Genomic DNA, 17,467 nt, shown 5'->3' on the forward strand with positions numbered 1-17,467 from the left:
TCTCTCTCTCTCTCTCTCTCTCTCTCTCTCTCCTCTCTTGCTTTCCCTTTTTTTGTCTTTCTCCTCTCTCTCCTTCTCTCCCTTCTGTGTCTCCTTCTCTGTTTTCTTTCTTATTTTCTCTCCTCACTCTGCTTCTCTTTCCTTCTCCCCCACTTTCTATATTATCTATTTGAACCAGCTTGAACATGCTCAGTTAGGATGCCCATATCATAGAATGTCCACCACCCAATGCAGATTTTTTTGGCCAGATTTGATAATCTCCTATCTGTGGGAACAGAACATACAATATCAGCTAAGAGCAGTTGAGGCAATAGAGATTGGAAAGGTTCCTTCCATTTCTTACCTTAGAGAGTACAGAGGGAACACAAGAAAACACAAACATCTCTAGGAAACATATACAGTATACTGTATATTCTATAGTTTATGTTTTCAAACATTTTCTGGCAATCATTGAGTAGATCCAGACATTATGACAGCGGAAGTTGAGCTTGAAAAGTCAAGCTGGGCTCCAACCCCCTCCTGCTCTTGAGCCTCCCTATTTTTCAGCGAGGCCGCTTGTCATATTAGAGGACCTATAGGGAGGCTTGACAGGCAGGAAAGGGTGCAGCCGAGCTCGGTTTCTTCAGAAGTCCAGATTTGCTGATAATTTCTGCCCTGACATGTGATTTTTGAGGGCGGTAACCCCTGCCTGTAATAATCTTCACTATATGCTCATTTTAAATTTCCCAGGTTTGTGAAAGGTTCACTTTAATTCACTTCTGTGATGCACTATTGAGGAATGGGAGTACACTATATAGCAGTGAATAGTAACTCTCACCTATATTTTATTCGAAAAATCAGATGGAAAATTCTCTCCCTCTGTCCCTTTTGTGCGAGATTCTATTGCAAGAGCTATTACACTAAATTGTTTTTGACCTCTCTGAGCCAATTGGGATCTGTGGTACATTCTGGGACTCAATTTCCTCAAGTCAAGTGAAAGTGCCAATTATAATGTTTAGACTTCCAACATCTGCCTCCTGGACCCTCCTCAGAGTGAACTTGCCGGCTGTTCAGCTGTTTCTACTTGCTCATTCTTCCTCTGTTAAGCATCTGTGCAGACACTTGTGCAGGTCTGCGCCTGGTCAGACTAGGCAGAGATCTGCGGCTAGTATCTGCGCTGCTTTGCATTGCATTGCAGATATTAGTTTATACCCTTGGTTCTCAACTGGTGGGTCGCGCCCCCGTGTTCAGTGGGTCACTGCATGCCTGCCACTTTTCTCGGTGAGAGGTTCCTCAGCTTCCCCCTAGTGCAGCACTGTCAGTTCTCGCACCAAGCAGCCATTTAACCAGTTGACATCCGCGGTGATGCTACCCGCAGACGAGTGTCAGCTTGAGGTGAGGTTGGATGGGTGTATGGCTGCGAGGGAGCTCTATTCATACATGCATTGCTTACAGCTCCCTCACGTGTCCTGTAAAGGTGCCTGGACCGGAGTGACATCACATTTTGGCTCCCGTCACCTCTACAGGGCACACAAGGGAGCTGTACCAGCAATGCACATATGGATGGAGCTCCATCACATCACAAAAGCCCACACTGGACCCCAGGCTGATGATCCACTCCAGTTCTCGTAAGATAGGGAGACTTGGTGGATCTTTAAAATAAAAAATAAAAAAATGTATGTGTGATTGTGTCTGTCAATATTTTTGAGGGCCCGTTCACACTAGTACAGTGCGTTAATCGCACAGTCCCGTGCGATTAATGCACTGTACCACGCAATATTGTACCTACCACGAATTCTGGTGTGGGAGGTGTGTTGCATTGCAATTCATTTGAATTGCTCCCCCAAACTCATCTCCTACCCACAGTTCAATCGCCCGGAACGCACGGTACCGTAATGCTGTGTGTAGGGCTGCAACAACTAATCTAAGTTGTCAACTTTTTCAATAATCGATTAATCGGCTTCCGATCAGTTGGACCTGTAGCTCTAGACACACTTCGGGATCCTTAAAAAATGACCATAGATTTGTTTTGCTGTTTGTAGATACACCCTTGTGATTCCCCTCCTATCCTCATGTGATATGGGCATGGGCTTGAGATTATTCCTGACCCAAATATTTGGGTCAGGAATAATCTACCTCCACTGCCGATGAAACGGATCTATTTTATCTGAGAAATGTGTAGAATGTTTTCTTGACCCCATTTTTTAGCCCAATATTATATATGGGACAGTTTTTCAGCACCACATATCACACTCGTGTTGTGTTGTGACACGGTTGTTTTCTATGTGCCCTAGCAGTGACTGGCATTGGTCCGGTGTGTAAAAATGCCAGTCAACACTATATTTGTGAACGGGCCCTCACTGTTCCCTGTGCTTGGCGGGATTCCTCCGGGTACTCCGGTTTCCTCCCACACTCCAAAGACATGCTGGTAGGTTAACTGGCTCCTGTCTCTAAAATTGGCCCATATACGATATTCTAATAAGCGAGCCCAAGATGGCTGCCTTGCCTCCTATGTGCCCCAACTCCAATTTGATAAGCGCTTTGGGTCCCCAGGGAGAAAAGCCCTATAGAAATATAAGTGTAATAATTACAAATGTTTTGTCATCTCAAGAGCCTGAGAGGCACGGATACAAATCGGTATGCAGGATGGTTAGCTGCCTTGCTAGGCTGCTTCATACAACACGCTGACTAGCCAGGTGTAACCTTGTACACTTCACATCAGCAGAGGACTGTCAGCTTCCTGTCAGTGCAGTGAGGTTTGCTGCAGGTGGATTTCTGTTTGAATGTAGATCAGTTATAGAAAATATGTCTTTTCTCAAAGTGTGTTTGATACCCTGGGGTCCAAGGATTTCTCTGTACGGCTTAACAATAAGGAAGCAGCGCTCCTGGTTTTCTTCTTTGCATTCAGATTATTTTTTCGTTTTGGTAATTTTCTTCAAGTTGCTAAAACAAAAGCCAAAAGCTTAATATAGGGTTAGTCCACCTCAAAGTGATATTTGAGTTGTGGTGTCTGGTGGAGTCAGACGTTGGCTTCTTATATTTCTTAGATACAACCATAGTGAGATCTCCCTGCCATCATTTGCAACTGTTCCTGTTCTCCTTGGAATGTAGGGTGTTCTTGGCCACCGTTGTGTGTTCCAGCTCCTCCTGTTACATTCTTCAGCTCCTCCATTTTACATTCATATTGTAAAATAAATTTAAAAAATATAGCCGGGATGTTGGGAGCCCCTCATAATGGGCACAGCAGGTGTGGAGACCTGGGAACTCAGGGCACGGATGGTGAGAGCCCCTCTAAATGGGCACAGTAAGTGTGGAGACCTAGGAACTCACGGCAGAGATGGTTGGACAGGTGTACAGACCCAAGAACTCAAGGCAGGCATGGTGGGAGCTCCTCATAATGAGCACAGCAGGTTACAGACCCGGGAATGCGGCACAGGTATGGTTGGAGCCCCTTATAATGGGCACAGCAGGTGTGCAGAGCTGGGAACACTGTGCAGGGGTGGTGGGACCTTCATAATGGGTACAACAGGTGCGCAGATCTGGGAACACCAGGCCAGGAAGGATGGGAATCGCTCATAATGGGCACAGCAGGTTTGCAGACCTAGGAACTCAGGCCAGGGATGGTGGGAACCCCTCATAATGGGCTCAGCAGTTATGCAGACCCAGGAACACAGGGTAGGGATGATGGAAGCCCCTCATAATGGGCACAGTAGGTGTGCAACTGCATACCCATGAACTCAGGGCAGAGATGATGGAAGCCCCTCATAATGGTATACCCTGAGTTCCTGCATACCCAGGAACTCAGGGGAAGAGATCTCACCATTAGAGTTCCTGAGAGATAAGTGGCCAAGTGACTTAGTTCTTCATTAACTACCAAACACAGAAAAATCAGTTTTGGGTTAACTGACCTTTTAATATTCATGGAGTTCCAGCTTTCTGAACCCTGTAGTCCCTAGGCACAGGCCTACTTTGTAAAACTAGACCAGCATTCCATGACTCACCTCGGTGTATATGACAGCTCTGTTCTTTTTGTGTGTTTACATATTAAACTTTAATGTTTGCCAAGCCAGCGAGTATAATCCTGTTTTCCTCAGTGCGGACAAACGAGATGTTTTTACGTGGCCTCCATACGTGTAATATTTCTATCTTTACAACAAACGCATATATGTTTATAGTATACAGATGATTGGGAGTGACTGGTGCAGCTGCAGCAATAATGATACATCACTAAATGGATTGCTGTCATATGTTAATGGACACATGTTTAAATTAATGAAGTAGTGTGAAGGCAACATAAGAGGTTGCCACATTTTTTCACAGAGGTCAGACAACATCAGTTTAAATTATTCACCTCATCAGAATCTCAATACAAGAGACAGCTTTACATAATGCATGTACACACATTTTTATATATATATATTTTTTTTTTTTATAAAGCAGAAAAGCAATGTTATAAAAAGCCAGTTCGCCCCCTCCTTCCCTCTCACAGGTCAGGCACCACCCTTTGCCCCTCACAGGCTAGGATACACCCTTCTACCTCTCAGGTCAGATCCCACCCTTTGCACCTCCGAGGTCATGTTCTCCCCTATTCTTTCCACCTTGCAGGCAAAATCCCTTTCTTCCATCTAATAGGTACAGACCCCCATTACAGTTTGAGAAAACACTTTAAAGTAGAACTCACTGTTTGCTTCTAGATTGGCGAAGCAATTAACATGAACTCCAGGCAGATTTAAAAAAAAAAAGGTGTAATGCGTACATTAAAAAAATGTACCGTAATGTATTTTAAATACAGCAAGCATAAGTACCTGAATGCCATCGTGTTAGCTTCTTAGAATCTCCTGTACGGCAGTGCTCAGACTGAAGCTGCCCATACACCTTACAACCATCGCACGACTTTTGTTGTACGATGGTTGTGAGGTCATTAACATTTCGTACGACCTGCCCATCTTGGACAGGCAGATCGTACTTGCGATCATCGCAAGCCCTCCCCGCTGATGGGAGGGCTTGCCGATGATTGCAATGCTGAGCGGGCACCGTCCCGTGCGGCTTTTGTCTTGCGAGGAGCCTGTCCAGGTGCACATGAGCTGGGAAGGAACATGCTGAGTGGAGGAGAGGGTAGGGTGATCAGAGGGATGACGCATCACAATGCTGTTGCTCCTTCACTGTTCAATCGAAGATTGGGGACAGGAAGGTGACCTAGCTCAGTGTTTTTCAACCTTTTTTGTGCAAAGGCACACTTTTTTTCATGAAAAAAATCACGAACTGACCTAGCTGAACTTCAAACTGCAATTTACAATGTGTAAATCTCATAACTGGGTGCACAGAAATGAGAACATGTATTACAACAGTACATTGGTCTAGGATCCCTGCCAGGGTTTAATTGCTGTCTGTGTCTCCACTGGGGAAATTCACCCCTCTATTTGTCATGTTGACAACTATAAAAAAAGTGAACGACAACCCAAAATGTTAGTTGTGACCAGAACAGATGAGGGTAACTCTTCCAGTGGGGACACATGGTCCTTTTTACTTCCTGTTGTGTCCTGTGGACAGGAAGTTAAATGAAATATCGCCAACAAGACAGTCAACAAAAAAAATTATGCTGACAGAGGTTCTAGCTATTCCCTACTCTGTCTGCAGCTAAATACAATAAGCTTTGGTTACACATAAACTTTACCTGGACTAGGACAGATGTACTCCGGGGTCACATTGTTTACAATAACAATTAACCACACACAGTGTTATACTCCCAGCCTTCTGAGTTATGACACAGGCACCTTTTGTTACTAATATATATAGGCAACAGTGAGACTGTTACTACACCTTTGGTCATGCAGTCCTAGAAGAATTCATGATTAGAAGACACCAGCAACCTAACAAAAAAACTACAATCAAATATACAAATAACCTCAAGTGTATCCAAAGCCACATTTTTTTATTTTTTTTAGTTTTGAATATCTATGGCTTCAATACTTTCAGTCAGAAAACCTGAGACTAGCATGCATCAAGTGAAACTAGAATTCCTGATTTGCACACTTGCTCTTGGTAAGTGATTCAGAAAGTATTGAATTTGCATGACAGTCAGGGGGCAATCTGGATCTTGGAGCTGATGGCACAGCCCTGCTGGAGGGTTGGAGCTGATGGCACAGCCCTGCTGGAGGGTGGTGCTGATGGCACAGCCCTGCTGGAGGGTGGTGCTGATGGTACTGCCCTGCTGGAGGGTTGGAGCTGATGGCACAGCCCTGCTGGAGGGTTGGAGCTGATGGCACGGCCCTGCTGGAGGGTTGGAGCTGATGGCACAGCCCTGCTGGAGGGTTGGAGCTGATGGCACGGCCCTGCTGGAGGGTTGGAGCTGATGGCACGGCCCTGCTGGAGGGTTGGAGCTGATGGCACGGCCCTGCTGGAGGGTTGGAGCTGATGGCACGGCCCTGCTGGAGGGTTGGAGCTGATGGCACGGCCCTGCTGGAGGGTTGGAGCTGATGGCACGGCCCTGCTGGGGGACAGAGCGCATGGCACGCCCCTGCTAGAGGGCATGGCATTTCCTTGTTACTTTAGACTGCAAAATATTTCTACATCATGACCATAAACTGATCCACGGTCAGATTAAAGAAAAACATTTGTAATAAGGCACTGATGAAAAAAATAGAACTAAGGAGTATGTTCACCTGCTTAACTTGCACATTGTCACAAAGAATGTGTGTGTGCTCACGCTTCTCCCCAACACCATTGCTTGCTTTTGACATTCCATGAGCAAAAGAAGCACAGATTGCAGAATATCACTGATTCAGTGATGGCCGTGATCCTGATCAGTGGCTCACGATGGCGTTCATCCAGTAAGAATATTAATGTTGTGCTGGATTGTCTTGCAGGGAAGGTAATGAGCCGGGAGAAGCTACGTCTATCACATATGCAGAACTCCTGAAGAAGGTGTGCCAGTTCGCCAATGTTCTACGTGACCAAGGTATACAACTGAATATGATAACCTGGTTCTTTGAGTTGCATATTCAATAGAATGGCGGTACATTTGGAAATGTTTAAACTGTTTTGAAATCTTTCAGTAACTTTAAGAGTCTGCATCAATTTCTAGTGTCACAATATGCAACAATATCATTTCTATGAAAAGTTCCATTATCATTAAAATTAAGCTCCTGTTCAGGAACTTTGCCTAGGCTGAGGTGATGTCATCAGTCTGTTGCAGGCAGCAGGAAGCGTTTCCTCAGTCTCCTCTCTGTCACTAATCAGTCTGCAACATGGGTCAGTGGCTGCAGCATAGGGCTGATCTGTGTCAGAAATTTGTGTCCACTTTAAAGGGGTTTGGAGTTCATCTGAAATTGCAGCAGGTCCAGTCAGATAATGGTGCTCTTTAGGCACTCTTTTATCTACATGATTGGACTTTTGTCTCAATTTAAAGTGAATGTCAGGGCAAATAATAAAAAACGAATCTCTGCAATACATGCACATTTCCCCATGTTTTATTCCTTTAAATACACTGCAAGTACATTAAAATACCAGTTGCTATAAACCAGAAACAACACAATTTTTTGTGGACTGAGTGGGGTCAGCCCTGTCCAGTTGTCTTTCTGCTGAACTACTCAAATCCCCTAACTAGTCTGTTGTCCACTACATAAAGGCTAATTGATCTGTAGTCTTACGGTAAGACCTTGGAGGGCTAATAAGACTCCTTGAGACAACACAAGAAGCGTGCACTAGACACAGGAGAACTCTGAATTTCTAAAGAGATCAACACTTTCAATGGTATATTTAACAAATCACAAGGGAGCAAATACAAGAAGGTCATTGTTGGGGTTTACATACACTTTAAATAGCTGGAGGTGCCTTAAAAAGAAACTTTAATGTATTTTCTCATATGGAGCAAAATTGGCATAACACAACTTTTATATGCGTTACATGTTCCTATGGCATAGCGTGGCTGACTATTTTACTCGCTCTTTTCTGAAAACTCCAAAACTGAGGTTTTCTATGGGGGCTGGGGAGTTATTTTTACCATATTAACCCTGTCTGTACTGTGCTGGCAGATCTCTATCAGTTGTAAAATAGATGTGCACCCTGCCTGTCCTATCAAAGGCGCAAAGATCTTAAAGTGGAAGTAAACCGCTGTGTAAATACTGTTTTTGCTTTAAAAAAGAACTATGGGGTAAGTGTTCTTTCTCATAGTTCTCTTAAGGGTCATGGGAGGAAAATACTAACGTCCTCCCGTGACCCAAAGCTCAGTATATCGCGAGCTACAGCTCGCGATATACTGAGACCGCCGCAGCCAGGACGGATCCTGACAATGCTTTAGAGATCCACCCAGCTGCGTGAGTGACAGCGGCCTCTGCCTATCTAGAGGCAGAACCGGGTGTGCCCATCTCCTCCCCCGTCCGTTCCTCCACTCAGCCCTGGAGGATCGGAGCAGGGAGGGGGGAATTCCTGCGGGGAATGGTGACTGACAGTCTCTGCAGGGAGATGATCGAGAAGTGAGTGAGCGACGGTATGCGTTCGCTCACTTACCGATCAATAGAACCAACGTGTGACAGTTTCATTGTCTCACGTAGGCTCGAACTATGAGGGTGAGTGATTTTCAAATATTATCCATCCATCCACACACACACACACACACACACACACACACACAATACAAATCCTTGGAATTCACAGATTTCACATACATTTCACAACATTATTAGATACGAGAAATATGAACGCAGATCGACATTATTGGACAGAATGAAAAACTAGACATTTACATATCGATATGATTTTTATTTATTTCTGGATTCCTAAAATCTATTAATTGTCAGTGTAGCTTTATATTTAAAGTGGGCCCCCTTGCACTAAAGCTCACATCAGCATCTGGCTCTGCATGCTGATATGAAATCATCTTATCATTAATTAAACATATTTTTCTTTTACTTCCAATTACTGTTTTTGTACTTCCTATTCCTCTTGGGCATTAGTGATGTAATCGTGCCGAAGCATTGCATCCTGGGTATCAGCAGAGCATTGCTGGGAAAGCTCATGAGATCTCAGGGAAAGGCATTTTCCTCCCATGTCCTAGTCACGTGCCAGAGATCCAGGAAGTAAAGGGAGATCTATCGATTCGCTCTTCGTAAAAAATGGCCACTGTGAGAAGACTTTGAAGTTTCATAATCTGGGACAAAAATCTTGTTTCATCAGGTGTTAAAAAGGGAGATTGTGTGTCTATATACATGCCGATGGTGATCGAGTTGGTGGTGGCGATGTTGGCATGTGCGCGAATTGGAGCTATTCACTCCATAGTGGTAAGTTCTTCCTTTGTTGTCCACTCTGTCTGTCTGTGTAGCCAGTGAACAGTACGTACTATGTATGCTGGGGGTAGGCAAGAAGAGGACAGAAGAGTTCAGACAGGAGAAGCCTGGAGTGAAGCTGAGTGACACAGTACAGCGAGCTGCAACCCCAGCGCAGACATGGCTGGATATGACTCTAGAGCAGGGGTGGGCAAACTCCTGCCCTCTAGCTGTTGTGGAACTACAAATCCTATTAGGCATTGCAAAACTCTGACCACAGGCATGAATTCCAGAGGCAGGTGCATGATGGGAGTTGTGGTTTCACCACAGCTGGAGTGCTGGAGTTTGCCTACCCCTGCTGTATGCTGTATGTTTTAAGCACTTCCTGAGATGTTAAAAGTTTACTTTTCTGACCATATTTCATGTTACAGCCTTATTTGGGTGTAACATAAAAAATGGTCAGTTTGTAAACGACCCTACCCAATGCCCACTTACCTGAATCGCTAGGTTCTTCTCCCTGCAGGCTGGTGTGCAGCTTTGAATTTGGTATGGTTTTCCATGGCTCCGCCCACACAGCCGCATCATCCATTCACAGATCCTGTCTAAGGATCTGTGAATGGAGAAACTACAAGTCCCGTCTGCCATGGTGGCAGAGGGACTTGTAGTTCTCCATGGAATGCAAGTGCTGGGAATCTCTTATTGGAAAGCCCGGTATGCTCTGCAAGTGGAGGAACATGATATCACCCTGTGTTAGCAGTTTATTTTGTAATTTACATATTTTATGCAAATAATGATAAATCATAATAATGAAATAAGTGTTCAGAAAAGTAAATATATTGCCCTGTGATGTCACTTATATTCTCTACTTCCATTGTGAAAATCAGTTACTGTTTACTGCAACGCTGCTGGCTCTTCCAAACGAGAAAGCTGCCTTGTAGATGTCTGCTGACAGACTGAAAAAAGTAATAGTGCAGAGTTCCCAGATCTGCTAGAATATATTATGATCTGTGAGAAAGTGGCCCGTCATCTTATGAAGGAACTGCATTTTAAAGTTGTGGAGTTTACTATATTGTCTTATATGCCCCCTCCATCTCTTTTATCTTTTTTTACACTCTCTCTCTCTCTCTCTCTCTCTCTCTCTCTCTCTCTCTCTCTCTCTCCCTCTATCCATTCTCTCTTTTTCTATCTCACTCTCTTTCATTCTTTCTCTTTTGCACTCTCTCTCAATCTCGCTCTCTCATTCTTTTTCTCGCTCGTCTGTTCCATGCACACTCTTCACCTACACTCTCTTTCACTCTGTCATTCACTCTCGCACTCTCTCTCTCATGTGTTCCACACGCTTCACCTATACTCTCTCTCCCGCTCTCATTACTTCTTACTCTCACACTCTCTCATCTGTTCCATGCACACAATTCATCCTGTCTCTCTCTCTCATCTGTTCCATGCACACTCATCCTCTCTCTCTCTCATCTGTTCCATGCACACTCATCCTCTCTCTCTCTCTCTCATCTGTTCCATGCACACTCATCCTCTCTCTCTCTCTCATCTGTTCCATGCACACTCATCCTCTCTCTCTCTCATCTGTTCCATGCACACTCATCCTCTCTCTCTCTCAATGCACACTCATCCTCTCTCTCTGTCTCTCTTTTCTCTCTCGTCTGTTCCATGCACACTCCCCACCTACACTCTTTTTTTTTTGCACTTCATTTCTTTTCTTTCACTGTTCACTTTTCTTTTTTTTTCTTTCTCCTGCTCTCTCTATTTTACATTCCTTCATTCTCTCTCTCTCCCCTTCTAGTTTGCTGGATTTTCAGCTGAGTCTCTGTGTGAGAGGATCCTGGACAGTCACTGCTCTCTTCTAATAACAGCAGGTAAACGAGCACTTAAAGCCAATGTTGTGGCCGTTGTGTTTTTGTTTTTTTTGGTTCAGGACTAAAAAAAAATATTACTGTGTTGTTCTTAGTCGGGTATATATACTGTAAATACAAACGCAAAAATTCCCCAGCACATTTACAATTACACCGTGTGATAGTTTGTGTTAAAAACAGAGGTTTTGGTTGCACAACTTTTGCAGAATACGTGGAAGCCACACTGCCTCATCATGGCCCCTCTGTGTAGTTCGGTCCTAACTCTAATCTATGAGAGCCTCCATCTTGGAGCATACATAGCAATAAATTTGAGTTCCGGTATGCCTGGAGGGTAGCCCCTTCCTCCTTAAAGGCACGGGGACACACCGGAAGGCCCAACACATCACAATGGCAGCTGAAGCCCCCCAGTGTGTCTCCACACCAAATTCAGCAAAACAAAATGGCAACCACACAAATAATTGATCGCTTTATTAAGCTAGTTATCATTTAATTTGCACGGTTGCCATTTTTGTTTTGCTGTGTTGAAATCTTACAGAGCTAAATGTTGGCTTTTAGATGGAAGTGATTCAGGCAACCTTAAAGTTGCCCGATCGTTTCCATACCCCCCCAAAAGTGCTAGCCCTCCTGCAGACCCGGGACACGTGTCAGAGGGTGGAGCTGACACTGTTCGCTTATCTCCCCTTCTGTAAATGACCCTGGAAGTGACGAGCATATTGTGCTTGATCAGATTGACGACCTGTGCTTGATCAGCTTCAATGGGGTCCAAAGGGGACATTAGGGGTCTAGTAGACCCCTGATGTCTCCCTAAAGAAGACCAGTCATGTTTAATACACTATTACATCAGCTTACACTGATGTGGTTAAAAAGCCTGAACAGCTGAAGCTCAAATCTAATATTCACTTGACTTAATCAGAAGTGACACCTCTCCCCTCCATACCGGCTGTGTTCCGATATAATGTATTAGCGTTCAGTTAGAAAAGAACAGTATTAAATGTTTCGTTGTAAAATACTAAACTGGTCTCTAAACCAGTATTGTTTCCCTTTAGGCCTCATTCACACTGCCGTACAATACACTGCTTATATGCGCGTATTGTCCCATATGCAGCATATGCCAATAAATGGCTCCATACACATAGTTGCGTATGGAGCTGTATATTTGCGCTGCGTAAAAATGCGCAAAAGCAGAATGGACCCGAGATGCGTCCGGACAACGTATTTTTGCGTATTTTACGTGTGTGCGTGCGTGCACAAGTGTACAGTTCATTAAAACTTCTCTTACAAATGATGCATTCTGGGATTGCATATGTGTGTGCATAAGGCCTTAATCCAGTGTCACTGATGCACTTTCTCCCAGTTCGATGTACTGGCTTCTGGGGAATCAAATGACCACAGCGCTCTCTCCTCCTTCACTAACAAGGGGGCAAATTGAAGCCACACCTCCTTATGTGAACAATGCGTATATCGCACACTGCAACTGCATCAAAAGCAAAAACTGGTACTCAGATTTGTGGTTCCGCTCCAAGCTTAAAAAGGGCTTCATGAAACCAGCCACATGTAATAAAAGGACCACCAGCATCTGTCTCAATCCCCAATGGCATTTATAATCTAAGCAAATGGGCTACACCATTACTACTTACCTATTCAACAAGCTTTATACACTTCAGAGCAGGAGCATCCTAGTGACACTGGCTCCTCCGCTGACGCGGTTTGCCCTATTGTAGGGATCTCTTAGAAGGCTGCTATATCACGTCTGACCTTTTTATTATAATTTCTCTTTCTCTCTAGATGGATTTTTCCGTGGGGATAAATTAATTAACCTGAAGCTGATCGCAGATGAAGCACTAAACAAATGCACAGAAAAGTGAGTACTGAATCTAAGTAGGCGTGTGTTGGATGCATTAAAGAGAACCAGTCATGGTCAAGATTGTGCAGCTATTAGAATTTCTATTGTTAGTTCATACAATAGAAAAAGAAAAGTATAGCTGTCATTTTATTTATCTATTCTGACTTTGTCTAAGAGTGACCATGGTAAGAGTTAAGCCGGCCGTATACTTCACAGGAAATTCTACCAGGGTGGCCCTACCGGCTCGACAAAAGTCTATTACTCTTGCATTTGTTAAAGGATCCGGGCCAAACAGTCACTGCAGCCAATACAGTTGCAGTCATGGTTGGTGTATTATGACATCAGCTGTCAGAATATACAAATCTCACCGCTCCAATTCAGCAGGGAACCCACTAATTGGCTGGTGCACAGTAGAAAGTGCTTAGCATGCCGTGGGGAAGGAGATGTTGTTGGAGACAGGTTTGCTTTAGGGCACATTCACACAAATGTGCTTTTTGACATGCATTGGTCACATTCATCGTGCATGCATTTTGGGGTGCCCTAATTTTTGATTTCTTGGGCCACCAAGACCTATCCAGGCAACTTCACAACCTGCAGTGTGTTACGTGAGGAGGGGGTAAAGAAGGCTTAGACATTTTAGAGTTGATTGACACACATTGAAGGCCCATAGGTAATGGATAGACACAAGCAGAGATGCATGCATAGAAAAGCATTACAGTGCACTGTAATGCACAAGAATATATGGGCGAATGTACCCTAAAGGCTGAAGTTACTCATAGATGGCGGTCAGGCATGAAAGAAGGATCCAAATGCTAAATATTTAATTTTTTTTTAATGAAAATTAAGCCAGGAGATGTTTAATGCCCATGGAGAATAGGGCTGGCCATATACTATACAATCTACTTGAGATCTACCTTCAACTATGTAGTGCAAGGGCCTGCCTGATTGGATAGAAAATGACTGGATAGATTAGGTAAATCCTCATATCGTACTGTCTGTGACGGTTCTCATTCATCCAGGTCATGGTATATCTGTAAAAATAAGTCAAGGCAACTGGACTTGCTGTATTTTTCTTGAAGACGTTTCATTGGACATCCAACCAGCTTTCTCAATTCAGAATGACTTGCACAATAATTATCTGGGAATAAATATGGTGAATGTTGCTCCAATCCACATAATCTGTTAGTCACAACCAAGTATCACACCTCATATCATACTGTTTCCCAGGAGCACAGAACTCTGATGCAGACAACCCCAGGCTCTCATTCTCCAGGGCTGGCACAATGTATTTCCTCTGGTGCATCCGAATTTTCAAACTCAGCCCGGTCATAGAGAATAATGGCCATCTCCACCTTTTTAAAATTGGCCATGTAAGCAATAAGTCTTTTGTAGGATGTAAACACTGCTCATGTCCTGGGCTGTGAAACTGGTGTTCCTTCATCCAAGGTCAGGATTTATACTGGCAAACTTGATATTTACTAATAAAAAAAATTTGAAAAAGGTTTTCTTTGTGCTCTTATCCGTTTTAAATGTCATTGGCTTGGCTGTGTTCTAGTGAATCGCCCCTTTGTCTGAATGTTTTATAGTTCCCGTACTAAACAATATCTGAATTTGTTACTGGTGCTTCTTTCCAGGAATAACCCTCTGAAAAAGTGCATTGTACTCAAACATCTGGGCAGAGATGAAGTTATTTGTGATGGGACAAGCAATGCATCGCCACCATGCAAGAGACCGTGCCCCAATTTACAGGTAAAGAGTGGCTTTGGCGATCTAGAAATGCCTGAGGTGACTGCTACCAATCACCCTGTTCCCAGCTTCTTCCTGATTTGCCACACTGGTACTTCAGTACTGAGTGGAAATGTGACATCTCCCCCTGCCTTCCCATAATGCAGTGCCATGTGGCCTATTGCTGGGCCTGAGCCATGTCACGTGGGAGAGCATAGTATCTGCCATTGTTCAGAAGTTGACTTTCAGGAAAAGTTGACAGGATCTTTGTTGGGGCAGGTAATAGGTCGGTGAGCAGTCGCCTCTGAAATGGCACAGGATAGTGCAGCGGTAGGCAACCTTGGCACTCCAGCTGTGGTGAAACTACAAATCTCATGAGGCATTGCAAGGCTCTTGGCAGCTACAGGCAGGACTCCCAGAGGCATGATGGAATGTGTAGCTTAATAATAGCTGGAGTGCCATGGGTGCCTACCACTGGGGATAGTGCCTTGTATTCTGTGGCGCTCAGGCTGGGAAGGGGCTTTGGTTGGAGACTGGAATCATTGTTGGAATCTTTTTTGGAGATCCTAGCATATATTGGCCCACTATACTGACACTGGACCCGTCTTGTGTAGGCAAAAAGCATTTTTAGGAAAAAATGTATTCAGTCCCCATTTTCAGTTTTTATGAACTTTATCTAAAAGTAAATCTTATGTGATGTTTACTTTGCCATACTTTTTACTGTGTCGTATTATTTTATGTTTATGACATCAATACAATATCAATGACATTATCATTTTGATTGCATTTTATATATTGATTTTGGATTGCAGACAACCATGGCTAGGCTTTGTGTTTCAGCAAAGGCCATACGAGCGCTTTAGGCATCCAGTGGGCGCAGCAGTAATTGACCAATCATTGCTTTCATTTGTATAGGTCAGCCGGACTCATACCTGCTCAGCTATACTGTATATACTAATGCCATGGACTTTCTTCTGACAGCTATAATCATTTCCTTCTCTCTTGTTTGTACTTGTTGCCGTTTCATAGCACTGTTTTTCTGCAAGAAGAATTGAAGCCCAACTCCACTTTTCTGATGATCTCAGTATTGTAAATGTATCCAAAGACATAAGATCAATCTCACAGATGCTGCCGGCTAGTCTCTGTCAGGGGCTGCAATTGATTGGGTAGGTTAGAAAACGTGCTGCAATCTGAGACAAGCAGAATTGGAAGTGTCTGCTTGCTGACTCCTGCCCCCTCCCCATTCAAATAAAATTACTAAGCAAATCAGACCTTGCAAGTTTTTAGAGTGTGCTGGTTATATTACCTGCCATTAGACTGGCTGGATCATACCTGCTGTGGGCAGCATGAGATGGGGAAGATTAAAGCTGATCTTACACCAGAAAAATCACTTAATTCTCCCCATTCACACTAAACATTGCAGATAGAGGAATCTCCTTTGTCGGCTTTTGCACCAACATCACCAAGATGGCAGCCAGCAGGCGTCAATAAGAAGACAGCGCATGCGCAATTACATCACGGCGGGGTGTCACCCGGTCTCCACTCCGGGTGACACCCAGCTTTGGGACACCCCTGACTGTTTGGCCAGCAATTTCCCACTCAGCTCCTTCGACAAAAGTTGATAGAAAAATCTTGCCAAGCCGGGTGGTGCCAGGAGGGCCACCCATGGACTGAATTTCTGGATGATTTAGCAGAAAATGGCCAAAATTTGATGCATGTATGGCCAACGTAAGTTTGTTCAAGTGGGCATAAACTGTTAAATGAACATAGGCTATTCTCCCTACAGTCCCAAGCCTAAACAGACTACTAGGTTTTCTTATTTTTTGGCAGGTTTGGGCTCCCCCTGGGTGGTGCTGTTTCTCTGAAAGGGTTGCAGCATGGGGAATAATCTGTATGCTGCTAAAGGACTGCAATTGGCTGCCTCTGCATGAGCAGCCAATCAGAGCCTCTGCCTACACAGAAATCCCACCCCATTGCCACATTGGGACGGGAGTTGGGGCAACCAACACGCCAATGGCAGGTATTTTGAAAGGAGCAGTAGGGCAAGATGGCTAAGGGTGATGTCAAGCCCTGATAAAGGGGGACCATTTGAACCCCTGAAATGCGTTGGCTGATCCTTATTGGGACTTATAATAAAATAATTTTCTGGACTGTACAAATAAGTTTCCGGCAGTTCACATTTCAGTATGATGAGGGCAAGGAGGACACCATACGCAATGTGTGCAGTTCTTGCGCTGCAGAACCAAATGAACATTACCCAGAAGGCACACTGGATACTTCAAGAGGCTGTACAACAACATTGTATTGACATCTTCCCTTTGCTGTCATAAGACTGATCAGGAAGGTGGCGTTGGGCTGAAGTGTTAATAAAGATGTAGCATATGGCATCTGTGCTACTGACTCGGATCACCTTCTGCAGACTTTTGCTTGTTGTCAATTACAGCTTTTTTATTGGTTATAAAGCAGCTCAATACGTTTGTCTGTCTGGATCTTTGACAGGAAAACAAGCAAGAGAAACCAAAAAGATCTCCTCCCCAGGTATTTCCCTGTACCTGCAAGACACTGTGTGTGCCCACCGTTTCCAGAGTCTGACTAACAGCACGCCGGTTCTGTCTGTCTGAGTCACTGGGTGTGCTATTAACCCCGCACTGTCTGTGTAGGCGTAGATCAACACTCGCTTTTAGCATTCGCTCTATTTCAGAAGGATACGTGTAAATTATTTAAAGGGTGTTTTTTTCACCTTAAAATGAAAGGCCAGTTGTGGTTTGACTCTTGATGTGTGCAATTAC

At 44.1% G+C, this 17,467-nt stretch overlaps 1 protein-coding gene across 2 annotated transcripts in view; it reads left to right on the forward strand.

The window, feature by feature from the left end:
- ACSS2 (acyl-CoA synthetase short-chain family member 2) overlaps positions 1–17,467 on the forward strand; it is a 49,117-nt gene that overhangs the window by 10,428 nt on the left and 21,222 nt on the right. The window contains exons 3-8 of one of the 2 annotated variants that reach the window (XM_018569089.1): positions 6,846–6,937; positions 9,154–9,257; positions 11,041–11,113; positions 12,896–12,971; positions 14,588–14,702; positions 17,178–17,216. In XM_018569089.1, coding sequence (XP_018424591.1) covers positions 6,846–6,937; positions 9,154–9,257; positions 11,041–11,113; positions 12,896–12,971; positions 14,588–14,702; positions 17,178–17,216 — 499 coding nt within the window. The remainder of the gene's footprint in view (positions 1–6,845; positions 6,938–9,153; positions 9,258–11,040; positions 11,114–12,895; positions 12,972–14,587; positions 14,703–17,177; positions 17,217–17,467) is intronic. The other variant, XM_018569090.1, reaches the window with a different exon arrangement.

The sequence above is a fragment of the Nanorana parkeri genome, unplaced genomic scaffold (assembly GCF_000935625.1).
Source record: "Nanorana parkeri isolate BGI_ZX_2015 unplaced genomic scaffold, ASM93562v1 scaffold1284, whole genome shotgun sequence".
NCBI classification, from domain to species: domain Eukaryota; kingdom Metazoa; phylum Chordata; class Amphibia; order Anura; family Dicroglossidae; genus Nanorana; species Nanorana parkeri.